General features: G+C 39.0%; 1 protein-coding gene across 2 annotated transcripts in view; it reads left to right on the top strand.

Annotated features, from left to right (window-relative positions):
* The first annotated feature begins 4,023 nt into the window (after positions 1–4,023).
* The window catches only part of LOC121399783 (T-cell surface antigen CD2-like), a 122,068-nt gene continuing 105,651 nt past the window's right edge, over positions 4,024–20,440 (top strand). The window contains exon 1 of one of the 2 annotated variants that reach the window (XM_041581366.1): positions 4,024–4,240. In XM_041581366.1, the coding sequence (XP_041437300.1) occupies positions 4,189–4,240 (52 nt within the window). In that variant the 5' untranslated portion in view covers positions 4,024–4,188. The remainder of the gene's footprint in view (positions 4,241–20,440) is intronic. The other variant, XM_041581367.1, reaches the window with a different exon arrangement.

The following is a 20,440-nucleotide window of genomic DNA, read 5'->3' as shown; positions in this document are numbered from 1 at the left end:
TTTAATTACAGGTCTGGCATCTATTATACAGAAATCAGTTATCCAGAAAGCTCTGAAATACAGCAATGCTAATTTAGAAAAAAACATTCTTATTTTTGATTGATTTGTTTGTTTTTTGTATCTGTAATAACAAGAAATGAACTGCACTTGATAGTAACTAAGCCGCCATGTTGAGGTGAGTATCTTAGTATTTCAATTATTTTCATTTATTGGGCAGATCATTGTTAGGGGTTTCATAAGGCTGAAAACCGAACCGAAAGTTCAGACCCAAACAGGCCTTACAAAAACTGACCTGTTCGGGTCAAAACCAAACAGGTGGCAACCCTGGTTGTTAGAGGGGGGTCTCTGACCCTATATCCCCAGATCCCACATATGAAGAACTCCAGCTCCGTGTGTCTCTCTATCAGATGGGAGGGGGGGGGGAGTGTGTGGAAATCCCCAGTGGGGTAAATAAATAACCCCCACATGTCCCCAATGTTTTCCACTGACTCATGAACAAACCCTGGTACTGGTGCCCTCCATGCCCCATTATGGGGAGGTCCTCCAGCTCTTGCAGTTTACTCTCTCCATTTCATTTGGGTGATGTGTGGGAGAAATGAATGACATACCCAGGGTATAACCCCCACATTATTAGAACATCGTTTTTTTTAGAAAACACAATCTTTTGCCCTTGGCTCCAGTATCTCTGGTTACTGACGGCACACATCTGCTTGTGGCTCAAGTGCAGAAGCGTCAGCTCTGCGGGTTACATGTCATGTATCAGCATGTGAGTGAGTTGCACGTTGCCTTCATTTTTGGGTATTATTAATAGGAGTTTAAACCCAACTGTACCACAGAGCCCCCTAGTTTTCTATAAAAGTTGCTGAAAACTAATTATAAATGCAAGAGAATTCACCAATAAGAATTTTACTCATTGAAAACTTCATTATAAATGCAAAAGGACTGACCAATGAGAATGCTGATTGCCAGTCCCATGTCAGACATGTTGCTGTTATGTTACATACAGAGATAATGATATTATTTGTTCTTCATTATATGACACTGGAATGAGACATGGGGATAAAGGACAGACTTGTTCACTGAAACTGGGCTTAATCTTTCCAACTCCAGTTGCAGAACAAACAACATGGAGTCACATTTACTCACATCAGCTGCGATTCTCATTGGAGGATATTGTGCATATAACCCGCAGAGCCACAGGGTTTACTACCCCTTTAATACATAAAGGTCCTACACCTGTACATATCTTCCTAAAGCAAAACTATATTCCACCATGGAATAACTATTTCCTAGTCCTCTGGATGTTTTCTCATTCATGATACACAGGGATCCCCAACACAAGTCTCACAGTCCGACTGTTTATGAGAAAATGCAGAAATGTAAAAAAATTGCTCCTAAAACAATATGGCACTTCTATCGCTTCTATTCCATGTGTATCGATGGGAGTATTGATGATTCTGCTGAGGAATACACATCACTGTGCAGCAATATTTTCTTTATTTTGCATAAGTGCCATAAATCTATTGATATTGTTGACTGACATTTGTGTATCTGTCGCACCTATAAAAGGAAACAAATCAACACAATACAATATTCAAATATTAAAGTGTAAAGTTTCATGTTTCCCCTTCTTATGTGTTTGTGAAGCAGCTGTGGGAGGGGGGGGTCGACGACCCTGTAACTGATCCATGAGTTGATCCATGTGTTTGTCCCTGCTGAGCAGAATCCTTGAGTGTCATTAAAGGCAACTGTTAGACTTGATACAATAGTTACACTTATATTCCCCATAGATCCTACTGAGAAATGGACCAACTAATTGTATCAAGTAATTGTATCAACTAAATGTATCAAGTAAATGGAGCAAATGGTAACAGTTCAGATACTCCTGGATCACTGATCTGCCCCACTCACACTCACACTCACATTACACTTTACACTGAGATGTTGGGAAAAGGGTAAAAAATAAAAAGCAATTAAAAAAAATGGATTTCTAGTGAATAATCTGAAAACAACTAAGGGGCAAATTCACTAACATTCGTAGTTTCGCCAGGCGCAACTTCGCCGCGCTTTGCCGCACTTCGCCACACTTCGTCAGGCGTAGTTTCGCCAGCGCTTCGCAAATTCACTAAAATCCGAAGTTGCACACAGGGGTATCGTAAGGTTGCGAAGTTGCGCTAGCGAAGGCTAATTTGCATAGGGCGCGAAATTCAAATTTCAATGGAGGAACACGTATCTGCACTACAAATGCCTAGAAAACCTTCAAATCTGCAAATAAAAATGTTTATTTTGCCCTACACATGTGCCCACTGTCTAGGTAAGTTGCCATGAGTCAGGAAATGTAGGGGGAAGGAGGGGAGCCCCAAAAATTTTTTTCGATCTTTTTCAGCGTGTCACCCATAATGTAGAAAACACGCCAGCGTTTTTTGGACTTAGAAAATCTTTTTGACTTTTTTAGAAACAATCCCTATCTACTCTATTGCGCTTCGCCTGGTCTGAGGTGGCGAAGGAAGTCTGGCGTAAAAGGTAGCGTTCAGTAAACTGCGTGCGTTAGTGAATTTGTGTAGTTTAGTCTCTAGCGAAAATTCGCCAGGCGTAAGGGTGCGAAGTAACACTAGCGATACTACGCCAGCGTTCGTTAGTGAATTTGTGCAGTAACGAAAATGCCAAACGCTAGTGAATTAACGCTAGCGTTCGGCGCTTCGGCGCTTAGTGAATTTGCCCCTAAGTGTTTGAAGATGAAAACCACTTGTAAGGCCCAAAACCCTCCAGGCACCGGAGAAGTGGCCCCTGATGTTGGCCCTGAGGGACAATAAAGCTCTTTTATCTTGATACCTCTCAATTCCTGGTCTATTCTATTGGCAAGTATTGAAGCAAAAATTCATTACATTCCTCATGGTACAACAGCAGTAAATACTTTCAGAGGGAAGTGTGTTATATGAACACATAATTATTTTGATCTTTTATAAAAAAAAAATATTACCATCAAATAAAAGTTTCAGCAATGTCCTGTGCCCCCAGTTATTCTGATTTTTTTTCTGCCCCCCGTTTATTCTGATTTCTTTCTAGGCCCTCCGGTTATTCTGATTTATTTTGGGGCCCCCCAGTTATTCTGATTTCTGGGCTGGTGGGAGGAAACTGTGGTGTCGGAGGTTAAACAGTTACTTGTAACACATCATCCTTTGGAAACACAATATATAGATGAGATCCTGGTTATTTAGGGACGTCCTACTGGCAAATTTGAAGAAATACAAAGTAATCTGAGTATCAGTGACTTGTGTTTATACTTCACATATGAGACCCCAACAATGAATTTACTGTTACTGGAGGTTTTTCTGTCAATCACATTGGAGGGTAGGGAACAAAATGCCACTAATATTCTATTACACCGGTCCAGTTCCCCCAGAACCTCTAAATAGAGGAATTCCAGTTGACCGATATCTCAGGCTTCCAAGGAATTGTCCTGCTCTACTTGGATTTAAAAGAACAGACAAACATATTAGGAGACATTTCAGACAAGAGTTTATCTGAATAAATGGTTGAAAATACAAGAGATCACTTGAGACTGAAAAGAATTTCTCTACTTTGTGATAAACATAAAAGGTCAGAAAAGGAAATCATTAGCCGCACTGGGACATATTAGGACCAATGGAAAACAAGAGAAATATTAACCAAATTTCTGGTTGATTTCATGTTGAGATTCTGATCTGGCTGAATGTGTGACTATAAGTCCCAGTATAACTGTAAGGAGATCTATAAGATTGAAGGATGACTTTGTAGAGAAGAAAAGAATTTGCAGCAAATACAATGAGTGTGAATGTGTCAGTGTAGGAGACTCAAGGAATTTCTTATTCCTCTCACTACAAACAGTTCCCAAATAAAGGAATTGACTAATTGTAGAAGTGGAGGTGTAATGTATGGAGCAATGTCAACTTCTGCTCAACTCTATGTGGGTAAAACCTACAGGGAACTGAGAAAGGAAGAGTTGAAGCTACAGACACAATAATCCATGGGAAAGACCAGTGCAAATCATATGAGACTTTTCTTCAAGAGAGTTCAGCCCCTCTGTCTGTCACTCACGGGTTTTGTCATTTCCTCTCCAGTGAAACATCTTAATAAAACCTCAGTTCTGCTCCTTCTTCTCACTTCTCTTTTTGTACTGATCTCTCTGCATTTCATCAAGTTCTGACCATGTGTCTCCTACTGGTTCTTCTCCTGTGTGTCCTCATGTCTCTGCCCAAAGGTGAGTCTCCCCTTATCATCCTATCAGATCTCACTGGAAAGGGGTATCATTCACTGGTCCAGTCTGAAGGTCAGTTAGGGGGAGATTTGGGGTGAGTGCTTATTTGTACCCTGGGTACCCCTGGAACTATAGCAGGGTGACTGTTACCCCAATGTTTCTATATATCTGTAACCTTGTTATGAGCTAAGGGGGCCCAGTCTGAAGGCCAGTTAGGGGGAGATTTGGGGTGAGTGCTTATTTGTACCCTGGGTACCCCTGGAACTATAGCAGGGTGACACCCCAATGTTTCTATATATCTGTAACCTTGTTATGAGCTAAGGGGGCCCAGCCTGAAGGCCAGTTAGGGGGAGATTTGGGGTGAGTGTTTATTTGTACCCTGGGTACCCCTGGAACTATAGCAGGGTGACACCCCAATGTTTCTATATATCTGTAACCTTGTTATGAGCTAAGGGGGCCCAGTCTGAAGGTCAGTTAGGGGGAGATTTGGGGTGAGTGCTTATTTGTACTCTGGGTACCCCTGGAACTATAGCAGGGTGACACCCCAATGTTTCTATATATCTGTAACCTTGTTATGAGCTAAGGGGGCCCAGCCTGAAGGTCAGTCAGGGGGAGATTTGGGGTGAGTGCTTATTTGTACCCTGGGTACCCCTGGAACTATAGAAGGGTGACACCCCAACGTTTCTATATATCTGTAACATTGTTATGAGCTAAGAGGGTCCAGTCTGAAGGTCAGTTAGGTGGAGATTTGGGGTGAGTGTTTATTTGTGCCCTGGGTACCCCTGGAACTATAGCAGGGTGACACCCCAATGTTTCTATATATCTGTAACATTGTTATGAACTAAGAGGGTCCAGTCTGAAGGTCAGTTACGGGGAGATTTGGGGTGAGTGCTTATTTGTGCCCTGGGTACCCCTGGAACTATAGCAGGGTGACACCCCAATGTTTCTATATATCTGTAACCTTGTTATGAGCTAAGGGGCCCAGCCTAAAGGATAGTTACAGTGAGATTTGGGGTACTTATCTACTGACATGGACACTCAATGTTTCTTATGTTTTAATATCAATGATGCACAGAATAGGCACCAAGCTTAGGTGAGTTGGGTAACACAGATATGAATGTTCAGTATTGGGGTACATATTGATCCAGAGCAGTAATGTATGTCAAGCAGTTGGTATATGGATGTAATTAGAATTAGTGAAGGTCACATATGAGTAGTTAATGCTGATCACTATCTGTTGCTGTGGGTTCTTTCCTAGTGGTGTAAAGTGTTTAGTGACCCTGTTGTGACTAAGCTGAGTTTTTGTAAAAAAACTAGACTCAGTTACATAGTAACATAATAACATAGTAATATAGTAAGTTATTTTGAAAAAAAGACACATGTCCATCAAGTTCAGCCTTTTAAGTTGATAGACCCCAATATCTATATAGTTAGATAGACTGTTGGACTTCAGTGTTGTGGAAATATCAAGAGGATCCATATCCATAATCAGCCAGCAAGGAAGGGATTCCCTGAAAGACAGACAAAGTCAAAGCTAATGTTGCCAATTGTACTGAGCAGAACCTGATTAAAGAACAAGACTGAGTGACAAGGTTCCCAATATAACTGTTTCTTTATTTATGAATCAAATTATGAATCTCATGGAGTCTTGTCTCAATAGCACAAATCATGGTGTTACTGGAGAACTTCAGGTGAGATCTCAGTCTCAGTCTTTTATAAATAATGACTTATCAGAAACAACCTCCATCTTTATAAATTTCTATGGAAACAGCACAGGGCATGTGGGGGGCCATGTCAGGCCCCCTGGTTTTTTATATTAACTCCTTCCTCATCTGCCTTAGTTTGTCTTTGAGGGAGACACATTGGGGCTTAAGGTGTCCCTTTATGCAGAACTTGCTCTTCATAAATGAGTGTCTCCAGCCTTCCCTCTTTACAGTATATTATAAAATACAATATGGATTGGGGGCCAACAGTCCATGATTATTGCTGGAATTAATGCAGGAACCAGGGGTGCGTGAGAATGTAAGTGACCAAATGTATTTGTGTTACTTCTGCTTTGTACATTGAGTAGTGAGTTCTTCTGTGATTGCAACACACACACACATTGCAGCTTCAGGGAATTTGCACCATTGACCAAAAAGAAGAATTAGATGAAATTTGTTTTACTATAATTTGGGTTTTCTGAATCCCATCAGCACTGCAGAAGAGATGGATACGGGTCATTATTGGTTTCATCCTGCCCCTCCTGTGTGCAATACGGGGGGCGAGGTCCAAACATAGGGGGCAACCCTTTTGAAATAAAAAATAAGAAAAGAGGTATAAAGCTGATCCCTTTATTGGCTAACTAATATAATCATAACTAATATAATGATAACTAATATAACGATAACTAATATAATCATAACTAATATAACGATAACTAATATAATGATAACTAATATAACGATAACTAATATAATGATAAATAATATAACGATAACTAATATAATGATAAATAATATAACGATAACTAATATAATGATAACTAATATAACGATAACTAATATAATCATATTTAATATAACGATAACTAATAAAATGATAACTAATATAATGATAACTAATAGAATCATAACTAATATAATCATAACTAATAGAATCATAACAAACTTTCAGAACATTTAGTTCCTTCTCAAGCTGATCACAATGAAGCTGTGCTGTTCTCTGGAATATAACTATATATATATATATACAACATTCAGCTCATAGGTCACATGAGCAACAAAAAGGAATATTAATGTGTGAGGTGTAAAGTCACACATTGCACATAAGGTACAAAATAATGTGAATATAAATTAGGGCTGAATTATTGGAGTGTAGAATGAAAGGAATTCCCTATGATCTATAAGTCCATATCCAGACATGTTGCTATTTGTGACCTGGTTCAGTCCTTTCTTAGTCCATATAATTAGATATAAATCCAAGGCCCACGTTTAGTCCGTTCTTCAGAGAATTAAAGTTTCCATTAATCTCTATTCCCACACTTTTCTTTCATTTTATGTTTTAAAATTGCCCTTAAAGTGGACCTGTCACCCAGACACAAAAATCTGTATAATAAAAGTCCTTTTCAAATTAAACATGAAATCCAATTGCTATTTTTTATTAAAGCATTAATAGCTGTTGTAAACTCATTTAAATATCTCAGCTGTCAATCAAATATTGTCTGCCCCTCCTCTGTGCCGTGGCATAGAGGCGGGGCAGACAATTACTTTCACTTTCCATTCAGCACTTCCTACATGTCACTCCTCTCCCCACATTCCCCCCAATCTCTTCACCATTTAATTGTGTAACCAGGACATAGGGATGGACATCAGGTCCCCCATTCTGGTGCACAAACAAGATTCTGAGATGATACAAGACTTGTCTTAATAACAGTGTCCCACAATATGGCTCCTGCCTGCTTGTTATAATTATGAATTCCCAGACTGAAGGAAACAAGATTCAAATAATTTATACAGTGTAATTAAAGTTCATTTTGCTTGACTAATGTGATAAAATAGGATTTGGATTATTTTTTTGGGTAGCGGGTCCCCTTTAAAAACCAAAAGAAAAATTTGTTTGTGGATCCAAAATGTCTCTTCTTTGGATATCATTTTGGATCCACAAACTCAAAACTTTAACTCTGAACGGACTAAATATGGAAATTGATTGGCAGTGTTTTTTAAAAGATTAAAATATTTTTTTAATATTTTAATCTTTTACAAAACACTGCCAATCAATTTCCATATTTATCCACATGTATTTATATAATGAATTAAAAACCTCTAAGTGTCTTCTCCCCTACCTCTTTCTGTTGGGGTTCCTCAAGGCTCTGTCCTGGGACCATTACTATTCTCCCTCTATTATTCCTCCCTCTGCAAATGAATCAACTCATATGGTTTCCACTACCACCTCTATGCTGACGATACTCAGATCTATCTCTCATCTCCTGATCTCAACCCAGAACTCCTAACTCGCGTCTCCTCCTGCCTGTCCTCTATCTCTACCTGGATGTCGCAACGCTACCTTAAATTAAACCTCTCTAAAACTGAAATGGTTCTCTTTCCTCCAACTAACACCAGTAACATCCCGGAAGTATCCATCATAGTTAACAATTCCACTATCACCCCCTCTCCCCATGCCTTGGGGTTATCCTAGATTCTGCCCTGTCATTCACTCCTCATATCCAGTCACTTATTAAATCATGTCACTTCCACCTAAGGAACATATCCAAAATACCATCATTTATCACCCAAGATGCTGCCAAAATTCTTATTCACTCTCTCATCATATCACGTCTAGACTACTGCAACTCTCTTTTAATTGGCCTCCCCCTCCAGAGACTGTCAGCTCTCCAGTCCATAATGAACACTGCTGCGAGGCTCATACACCTCAGCAACCGCTCCTCCTCTGCCTCGCCATTCTGTCAATCCCTGCACTGGCTTCCGTTACCTTTCAGAATCAAATTCAAATTAATGACACTGACTTTCAAAGCACTTCATAACTCTGCCCCACCCTACATCTCTGAACTCATCTCTATATACTCACCCACTCGCTTACTACGCTCCTCTACTGACCTGCTCCTCAACTCTTCTCTCATTACCTCCTCACATGCTCACATTCAAGACTTTGCAAGGGCTGCACCCCTCCTCTGGAACTCTCTCCCACGATCTGTCCGACTTTCTCCCAACCTTTCTGCTTTCAAGAAATCTCTGAAAACGCACTTCTTTCGAGAAGCCTCCCCTCACTCTGCTTAACTACCAAATGCAACACCACATACAATACCACATTTCTCACCCACTTAATTCAATCTTGCCCACTCCCACACCTTGTGTATTACTCCCTTCCCTTTAGACTGTAAGCTCTTTTGCATAGGGCCTTCCTCACCTTTTGTACCTGTATTGATTGTGATGTATGTAACTCCATATGTTCTATGTATATAATTCATGTGATGTAGTTGTATAATCACATTTACTTTACAGTGCTACGCAATATGTTGGCGCTATATAAATACATGTTAATAAGAATAATACCCTTAATTAACAGCCTCCAATTTATCCGCTTGATTAGAACTGAGGTCTGATATGATCAGTAGAACTCAATATATTGAGTTCTATTGATTACCAATAAAGTTTAGTGTTTAACCATAAATAAGAATGTGAAATAATATATCTTTAAGACTAATAACACTTGTAATTCATCATGATCTAATATTTAATATTAATAAAACCATTTATTTACATGCAGAATCAATAGGACGGCTACTCTAGGGAATGTCATATAAATACTACAGACAGCGAAAGGAAAATAAGCCTTAATGGGCAGTATTCAATTATGTGATTTATTGTGATAGGTCCGAATGGACCAATTGACTATTTAGGCTGTTGGCTCCTTACGATAAAACGACGTATCGCATGACATTGAAGAAATCTGGTGCTCGATGACAAGACGTCACTGCAGCAATCTCGCGAGATTTGACGCATGACGCAGTACACGCTAGTGATTTTAGGCATGTATCCCACGAGTAGCCGCCATTCACCTTAAGAAAGCAAATATCGCAAAACGCTCGTTGGCTGAACTCTGCTGTATATTTAGTTGTTTTAAAATTGTAGCTTTAAGCTTTTAAAAAAATTGTAATCTAAAACTGTTTATTGTTGTTTATTGTACGGTTCGGATGACAAAGTGTAAGTTTTATGTGTCTAAACATTTCTGAAGGCTGGGACACTCCCAGTGACTACAAATCTAGAACCATGTTTGTGTACAATTCTTTTCTTTGTCTTTTTTTTACCTGCAAATAAAAATAAATATAAATTGAAAAAAAAAAAAAATTGTAATCATTCAAGTTTGGGTGGTTTTTTAGATTCTTGGTCGATCAGTCCAGAACACTCTTCTTTTCCTTATTGCAATCCCGCACTTGGGGGCAAATTCACTAAGATTCGTAGCTGCTCCAGGCGTAACTTCTGCGCACTTCGCCACACTTCAACAGGCGTAATTTCGCCAGCGCTCCACAAATTCACTAAAATCCGAAGTTGCGCTCAGGGGTAGCGTAAGGTTGCGAAGTTGCGCTAGCATTGATTCACTAAGCGAAGCAAAGTTACGCTAGCGATGGTTAATTTGCATACGGCCCCAAATTCAAATTTTAATGGAGTAATACGTAGAATCACTACAAATGCCTGGGAAACCTTCAAAACATCAAATAAAATGTTTATTTTATATCTATTCTATTGCGCTTCGCCTGGTCTGAGGTGGCGAAGGAAGTCTGGCGTAAAAGGTAGCGTTCAGTACACTGCGCGCGTTAGTGAATTTGCGTAGTTACGTCCGTTGCGCAAATTCGCCAGGTGTAAGGGTGCGAAGTAACACTAGCGAATTTACGCCAGCGTTCGTTAGTGAATTTGTGAAGTAACAAAAATGACCAGCGCTAGCAAATTGACACTAACGTTAGGTGCTTCGTGAATTTGCCCCTTGAACTCCAAGGGTACCAATGATTTGTGTTATTATAGGCTAAGACAGCTCTTTTACAGCCTAGGGCTAGTTAATATTTGAGATCACAGTCCTGTTGCTCTGCCTCCTCCAACTTTGTTGTGTCCCAGGGATAGAAAATTTCAGGCAGAAGATATTGGGACAACTCCACCTTCTCTTTATTTCATTTTCTATTATCTTCTTATGGATTGAGCGAACTGGGAACCAATTAATCTTATACAATTATATACGGTCACCAATAATTTCATTATTTCTAACTACAATCAATTGGGAGAATGAATTCACTCTATAAACTATTAGCACCGCACTTTATTTATTTGTAATTAATTATTTAAAAGTGTTTGGATGAATTTAATCAATATATTCTAGATATTCTCCTTAGCTCCATCTGGTGGAGAATTTAGTAATTTATTTATGGGCACTGTACCTTATAAATACACCACTGATTAATAAGGTAGTGGATGAACCATGAGTAACGCACTTTATACATCTGATAATCAACTTGTGTTTATTTAATCAAAGGCAATGCTTCTTGAGCTTCAAGCTTTAAATCAGGGGTCCCCAAACTTTCTTTCTAGTGAGCAAACTGGAAAATGAGGTTCAATGTTGATAAATGCAGGTTATGCACTTTGGCAAAAATAATATAAATGCAAGTTCTACACTAAATGGCAGTGTGTTGGGAGTTTCCTTAAATGAGAAGGATCTTGGGGTCTTTGTAGATAACACGTTGTCTAATTCTGGGCAGTGTCTTTCTGTGGCTACTAAAGCAAATAAAGTTCTTGTATAAAAAAGGGCATTAACTCAAGGGATGAAACATAATTGTGTCTCTTTATAGGTCCCTGGTGAGGCCTCATCTGGAGTATGGGGGCAGTTTTGGACTCCAGTCCTTAAGAGGGATATAAATGAGCTGGAGAGAGTGCAGAGACTAAGTGCAACTAAACTGGTTAGAGGGAGGGAAGAGTTAAATTATGAGGGGAGACTGACAAGGTTGGGGTTGTTTTCTCTGGGGGAAAAAAGGCGCTTGTGAGGGGACATGATTAGACTTTACAAGTACATTAGAGGACATTATAGACAAATAGCAGGGGACCTTTTTACCCATAAAGAGAATCACGTACCAGAGGCCTCCCCTTCAGACTAGAGGAAAAGAAGTTTCATTTAAAGGAACAGAGTAGGGGGTTCATCACAGTGAGGACAGTGAGGTTGGGGAATGCACTGCCGGGTGATGATTCAGTTAATGACTATAAGAGGGACTTGGATGATTTCTTGGACAGACATAATACAAAGGCTATTGTGATACTAAACTCTATAGTTAGTATAGATATGGGTATATATCATTTATGTGACAGTAGGGAGGGCTGTGTGTATGGGGCTGGGTTTTACTTTGGAGGGGTTGAACTTGATGGACTTTGTCTTTTTTCAACCCAATTTAACTATGTAACTATAAATGTAACTATGTAACTATAAATGTAACTATGTAACTATGTGAGCCACATTTAAATATAAAAAAGAATTAGAGAGCAACACAAGAATGAAACAGTCCATGGGGATGTCAAATAAGGGCTGTGATTGGCTGTTTAATAGCCTCTATATGGACTGGTAGCCTACAGAAGACTCTATTTGCCAGTACACTTGGTTTTTATACAACTAAAACTTGTCTCCTAACAGCCAAGGGGTTGGAGAACAACATGTTACTCACGAGCTACTGGTTGGGGATCACTGGTCTAAATCAATGAATTGACATAATAGCACTGGCGCTTTATTATAATTAATTGGAGGTTGATTATAGACTGGTGGTAATTTTAATTCATAATTCATCAATTTTAACTCCAGTTGTTGTTGCTGATGGAATTGTAACGGGATTTGATTTTGGAAGACCTTACAATACTTGATAGAAGAGGGGGTTCTTTTCTTTCTTTCTCTTCTTGAGGTTGTACATTGTATAGAAGTGTTTGTTAGTCCCAGAAACTATTTTGTTGACAATCTCTTTTTATTGTGGACTAACAAACACTTCTATACAATGATCAAGGAGCTGAATTCACTGCCCTGTACCCTATGTTTTACTGCTGACATAGATGAACCTCAAATGTCTTTCCTTGATCTCACACTTACATTAAGTGCAACAGGTCTCACTACCACTACCTTTTTGGTAACATAATACATAAATAATTCATTCCTCTTGCATCCACCACATCTATTAAGGAGTATTCCATATTCCCAAGTGATCCTGATTATGAGGAATAAATCTGATGTATCACAACTTTATAAACAGATTGACGAACTAACGAATCTGTTTTTCAGAGGGGTAATAAGGGGATCATATAATAATCTCTCTAATGATTTATTTACCAGTAGCTCTTTCCAGCTGACACAAGGTCACCCATTCCCATTAGAAGAAAAGAGGTTCCAGCTAAATATTAAGTCTTTGCCCCCTATGTTTAGAACTTACCCCGTATTACACACAGGAGGGGCAGGAGCTTGAGAGATTTATCAGTCAAAACAGATCCCAGACATTGTTACTAATCTGTGGGCCCTAAGATAATTAACCCAACAATGGAAAGATTGTTTTAAGTGTCCTTCATGTAATACTTGCAGCAATTTGATTTCGGGTCCCTCGTTTGATCATCCCCAACTGACAGAAGGATCTATACACAGACTGACGTGTCCCTGCACAAATCTTGTGCACTTTATTAAATGCCCGTGTGGTCTATTCTACACATGAGGTCTATTCTACACATGAGGTCTATTCTACACATGAGGTCTATTCTACACATGAGGTCTATACTACACATGAGGTCTATTCTACACATGAGGTCTATTCTACACATGAGGTCTATTCTACACATGAGGTCTATTCTACACATGAGGTCTATATTACACATGAGGTCTATTCTACACATGAGGTCTATTCTACACATGAGGTCTATTCTACACATGAGGTCTATTCTACACATGAGGTCTATACTACACATGAGGTCTATTCTACACATGAGGTCTATTCTACACATGAGGTCTATACTACACATGAGGTCTATACTACACATGAGGTCTATTCTAAACATGAGGTCTATTCTACACATGAGGTCTATACTACACATGAGGTCTATTCTACACATGAGGTCTATTCTACACATGAGGTCTATTCTACACATGAGGTCTATACTACACATGAGGTCTATACTACACATGAGGTCTATTCTACACATGAGGTCTATACTACACATGAGGTCTATTCTATACATGAGGTCTATTCTACACATGAGGTCTATACTACACATGAGGTCTATTCTACACATGAGGTCTATTCTACACATGAGGTCTATTCTACACATGAGGTCTATACTACACATGAGGTCTATTCTACACATGAGGTCTATTCTACACATGAGGTCTATTCTACACATGAGGTCTATACTACACATGAGGTCTATTCTACACATGAGGTCTATACTACACATGAGGTCTATTCTACACATGAGGTATTCTATGAGGTCTATACTACACATGAGGTCTATACTACACATGAGGTCTATTCTACACATGAGGTCTATACTATACATGAGGTCTATACTACACATGAGGTCTATTCTACACATGAGGTCTATACTACACATGAGGTCTATACTACACATGAGGTCTATACTACACATGAGGTCTATACTACACATGAGGTCTATACTACACATGAGGTCTATACTATACATGAGGTCTATACTACACATGAGGTCTATATTACACATGAGGTCTATTCTACACACGAGGTCTATACTACACACGAGGTCTATTCTACACATGAGGTCTATACTATACATGAGGTCTATTCTACACATGAGGTCTATACTATACATGAGGTCTATACTACACATGAGGTCTGTTCTACACATGAGGTCTATACTACACATGAGGTCTATACTATACATGAGGTCTATACTACACATGAGGTCTATACTACACATGAGGTCTATACTATACATGAGGTCTATACTACACATGAGGTCTATTCTACACATGAGGTCTATACTATACATGAGGTCTATACTACACGTGTGGTCTATACTACACATGAGGTCTATTCTACACATGAGGTCTATTCTACACATGAGGTCTATACTACACATGAGGTCTATTCTACACATGAGGTCTATACTATACATGAGGTCTATACTACACGTGTGGTCTATACTACACATGAGGTCTATACTACACGTGTGGTCTATACTACACATGAGGTCTATTCTACACATGAGGTCTATTCTACACATGAGGTCTATACTACACATGAGGTCTATTCTACACATGAGGTCTATACTACACATGAGGTCTATTCTACACATGAGGTCTATACTATACATGAGGTCTATACTACACATGAGGTCTATTCTACACATGAGGTCTATACTATACATGAGGTCTATACTACACGTGTGGTCTATACTACACATGAGGTCTATTCTACACATGAGGTCTATTCTACACATGAGGTCTATACTACACATGAGGTCTATTCTACACATGAGGTCTATACTATACATGAGGTCTATACTACACGTGTGGTCTATACTACACATGAGGTCTATACTACACGTGTGGTCTATACTACACATGAGGTCTATTCTACACATGAGGTCTATTCTACACATGAGGTCTATACTACACATGAGGTCTATTCTACACATGAGGTCTATACTACACATGAGGTCTATTCTACACATGAGGTCTATACTATACATGAGGTCTATACTACACATGAGGTCTATACTATACATGAGGTCTATACTACACGTGTGGTCTATACTACACATGAGGTCTATACTACACGTGTGGTCTATTCTACACATGAGGTCTATACTACACATGAGGTCTATACTACACATGAGGTCTATTCTACACATGAGGTCTATACTACACATGAGGTCTATTCTATACATGAGGTCTATTCTACACATGAGGTCTATACTACACATGAGGTCTATTCTACACATGAGGTCTATTCTACACATGAGGTCTATTCTACACATGAGGTCTATACTACACATGAGGTCTATTCTACACATGAGGTCTATACTACACATGAGGTCTATTCTACACATGAGGTCTATTCTACACATGAGGTCTATACTACACATGAGGTCTATACTACACATGAGGTCTATTCTACACATGAGGTCTATACTATACATGAGGTCTATACTACACATGAGGTCTATTCTACACATGAGGTCTATACTACACATGAGGTCTATACTACACATGAGGTCTATACTACACATGAGGTCTATACTACACATGAGGTCTATACTACACATGAGGTCTATACTATACATGAGGTCTATACTACACATGAGGTCTATATTCACATGAGGTCTATCTACCACACGAGGTCTATACTACACACGAGGTCTATTCTACACATGAGGTCTATACCTATACATGAGGTCTATTAGTACATGAGGTCTATTCTACCCACATAGAGGTCTATACTATACATGAGGTCTATACTACACATGAGGTCTGTTTCTACACATGAGGTCTATACTACACATGAGGTCTATACTATACATGAGGTCTATACTACACATGAGGTCTACTACACATGAGGTCTATACTATACATGAGGTCTATACTACACATGAGGTCTATTCTACACATGAGGTCTATTACTATACATGAGGTCTATACTACACGTGTGGGTCTATACTACACATGAGGTCTATTCTACACATGAGGTCTATTCTACACATGAGGTCTATACTACACATGAGGTCTATTCTACACATGAGGTCTATACTATACATGAGGTCTATACTACACGTGTGGTCTATACTACACATGAGGTCTATACTACACGTGTGGTCTATACTACACATGAGGTCTATTCTACACATGAGGTCTATTCTACACATGCAGGTCTATACTACACATGAGGTCTATACTACACTATACTACACATGAGGTCTAATTCTACACATGAGGTCTATTCTACACAATGAGGTTTTCTACCATGAGGTCTATTCTACACATGAGGTCTATTCTACACATGAGGTTTATACTACACATGAGGTCTATTCTACACATGAGGTCTATTCTACACATGAGGTCTATTCTACACATGAGGTCTATACTACACATGAGGTCTATTTGCTTACACATGAGGTCTATTCTACACATGAGGTCTATTCTACACATGAGGTCTATCTACACATGAGGTCTATTCTACACATGAGGTCTATACTACACATGAGGTCTATTCTACACATGAGGTCTATTCTACACATGAGGTCTATTCTACACATGAGGTCTATACTACACATGAGGTCTATTCTACACATGAGGTCTATTCTACACATGAGGTCTATTCTACACATGAGGTCTATTCTACACATGAGGTCTATACTACACATGAGGTCTATTCTACACATGAGGTCTATCTACCATGAGGTCTACCATGGTCTATACACATGAGGTCTATTCTACACATGAGGTCTATACTACACATGAGGTCTATTCTACACATGAGGTCTATTCTACACATGAGGTCTATTCTACACATGAGGTCTATACTACACATGAGGTCTATACTACACATGAGGTCTATTCTACACATGAGGTCTATACTACACATGAGGTCTATTCTATACATGAGGTCTATTCTACACATGAGGTCTATACTACACATGAGGTCTATTCTACACATGAGGTCTATTCTACACATGAGGTCTATTCTACACATGAGGTCTATACTACACATGAGGTCTATTCTACACATGAGGTCTATTCTACACATGAGGTCTATTCTACACATGAGGTCTATACTACACATGAGGTCTATTCTACACATGAGGTCTATACTACACATGAGGTCTATTCTACACATGAGGTCTATACTACACATGAGGTCTATACTATACATGAGGTCTATACTACACATGAGGTCTATACTACACATGAGGTCTATACTATACATGAGGTCTATACTACACATGAGGTCTATTCTACACATGAGGTCTATACTACACATGAGGTCTATACTACACACGAGGTCTATTCTACACATGAGGTCTATACTATACATGAGGTCTATACTACACGTGTGGTCTATACTACACATGAGGTCTATCCTACACATGAGGTCTATTCTACACATGAGGTCTATACTACACATGAGGTCTATTCTACACATGAGGTCTATACTACACATGAGGCCTATTCTACACATGAGGTCTATTCTACACATGAGGTCTATACTACACATGAGGTCTATACTACACATGAGGTCTATTCTACACATGAGGTCTATACTATACATGAGGTCTATACTACACATGAGGTCTATTCTACACATGAGGTCTATACTACACATGAGGTCTATACTACACATGAGGTCTATACTACACATGAGGTCTATACTACACATGAGGTCTATACTACACATGAGGTCTATACTATACATGAGGTCTATACTACACATGAGGTCTATATTACACATGAGGTCTATTCTACACACGAGGTCTATACTACACACGAGGTCTATTCTACACATGAGGTCTATACTATACATGAGGTCTATTCTACACATGAGGTCTATACTATACATGAGGTCTATACTACACATGAGGTCTATTCTACACATGAGGTCTATACTACACATGAGGTCTATACTATACATGAGGTCTATACTACACATGAGGTCTATACTACACATGAGGTCTATACTATACATGAGGTATATACTACACATGAGGTCTATTCTACACATGAGGTCTATACTACACATGAGGTCTATACTACACACGAGGTCTATTCTACACATGAGGTCTATACTATACATGAGGTCTATACTACACGTGTGGTCTATACTACACATGAGGTCTATTCTACACATGAGGTCTATACTACACATGAGGTCTATTCTACACATGAGGTCTATACTACACATGAGGTCTATACTATACATGAGGTCTATACTACACATGAGGTCTATTCTACACATGAGGTCTATTCTACACATGAGGTCTATTCTACACATGAGGTCTATTCTACACATGAGGTCTATACTACACATGAGGTCTATACTACACATGAGGTCTATTCTACACATGAGGTCTATACTATACATGAGGTCTATACTACACATGAGGTCTATTCTACACATGAGGTCTATACTACACATGAGGTCTATACTACACATGAGGTCTATACTACACATGAGGTCTATACTACACATGAGGTCTATACTACACATGAGGTCTATACTATACATGAGGTCTATACTACACATGAGGTCTATATTACACATGAGGTCTATTCTACACACGAGGTCTATACTACACACGAGGTCTATTCTACACATGAGGTCTATACTATACATGAGGTCTATTCTACACATGAGGTCTATACTATACATGAGGTCTATACTACACATGAGGTCTATTCTACACATGAGGTCTATACTACACATGAGGTCTATACTATACATGAGGTCTATACTACACATGAGGTCTATACTACACATGAGGTCTATACTATACATGAGGTATATACTACACATGAGGTCTATTCTACACATGAGGTCTATACTACACATGAGGTCTATACTACACACGAGGTCTATTCTACACATGAGGTCTATACTATACATGAGGTCTATACTACACGTGTGGTCTATACTACACATGAGGTCTATTCTACACATGAGGTCTATACTACACATGAGGTCTATTCTACACATGAGGTCTATACTACACATGAGGTCTATTCTACACATGAGGTCTATACTACACATGAGGTCTATTCTACACATGAGGTCTATTCTACACATGAGGTCTATTCTACACATGAGGTCTATTCTACACATGAGGTCTATACTACACATGAGGTCTATTCTACACATGAGGTCTATACTACACATGAGGTCTATACTACACATGAGGTCTATACTACACATGAGGTCTATTCTACACATGAGGTCTATTCTACACATGAGGTCTATACTACACATGAGGTCTATTCTACACATGAGGTCTATTCTACACATGAGGTCTATTCTACACATGAGGTCTATACTACACATGAGGTCTATTCTACACATGAGGTCTATACTACACATGAGGTCTATTCTACACATGAGGTCTATTCTACACATGAGGTCTATACTACACATGAGGTCTATACTACACATGAGGTCTATTCTACACATGAGGTCTATTCTACACATGAGGTCTATTCTACACATGAGGTCTATTCTACACATGAGGTCTATTCTACACATGAGGTCTATACTACACATGAGGTCTATACAACACATGAGGTCTATACTACACATGAGGTCTATTCTACACATGAGGTCTATTCTACACATGAGGTCTATACTACACATGAGGTCTATACTACACATGAGGTCTATACTACACATGAGGTCTATACTACACATGAGGTCTATACTATACATGAGGTCTATACTACACATGAGGTCTATATTACACATGAGGTCTATTCTACACACGAGGTCTATACTACACACGAGGTCTATTCTACACATGAGGTCTATACTATACATGAGGTCTATACTACACATGAGGTCTATACTACACATGAGGTCTATACTATACATGAGGTCTATACTACACATGAGTCTATTCTACACATGAGGTCTATACTACACATGAGGTCTATACTACACACGAGGTCTATTCTACACATGAGGTCTAT

Source organism: Xenopus laevis, chromosome 2L, assembly GCF_017654675.1.
Source record: "Xenopus laevis strain J_2021 chromosome 2L, Xenopus_laevis_v10.1, whole genome shotgun sequence".
Taxonomy (NCBI): domain Eukaryota; kingdom Metazoa; phylum Chordata; class Amphibia; order Anura; family Pipidae; genus Xenopus; species Xenopus laevis.
The sequence above is the reverse complement of the archived record's forward strand: the minus strand, read 5'-3'. Positions and strand labels throughout refer to the sequence as shown.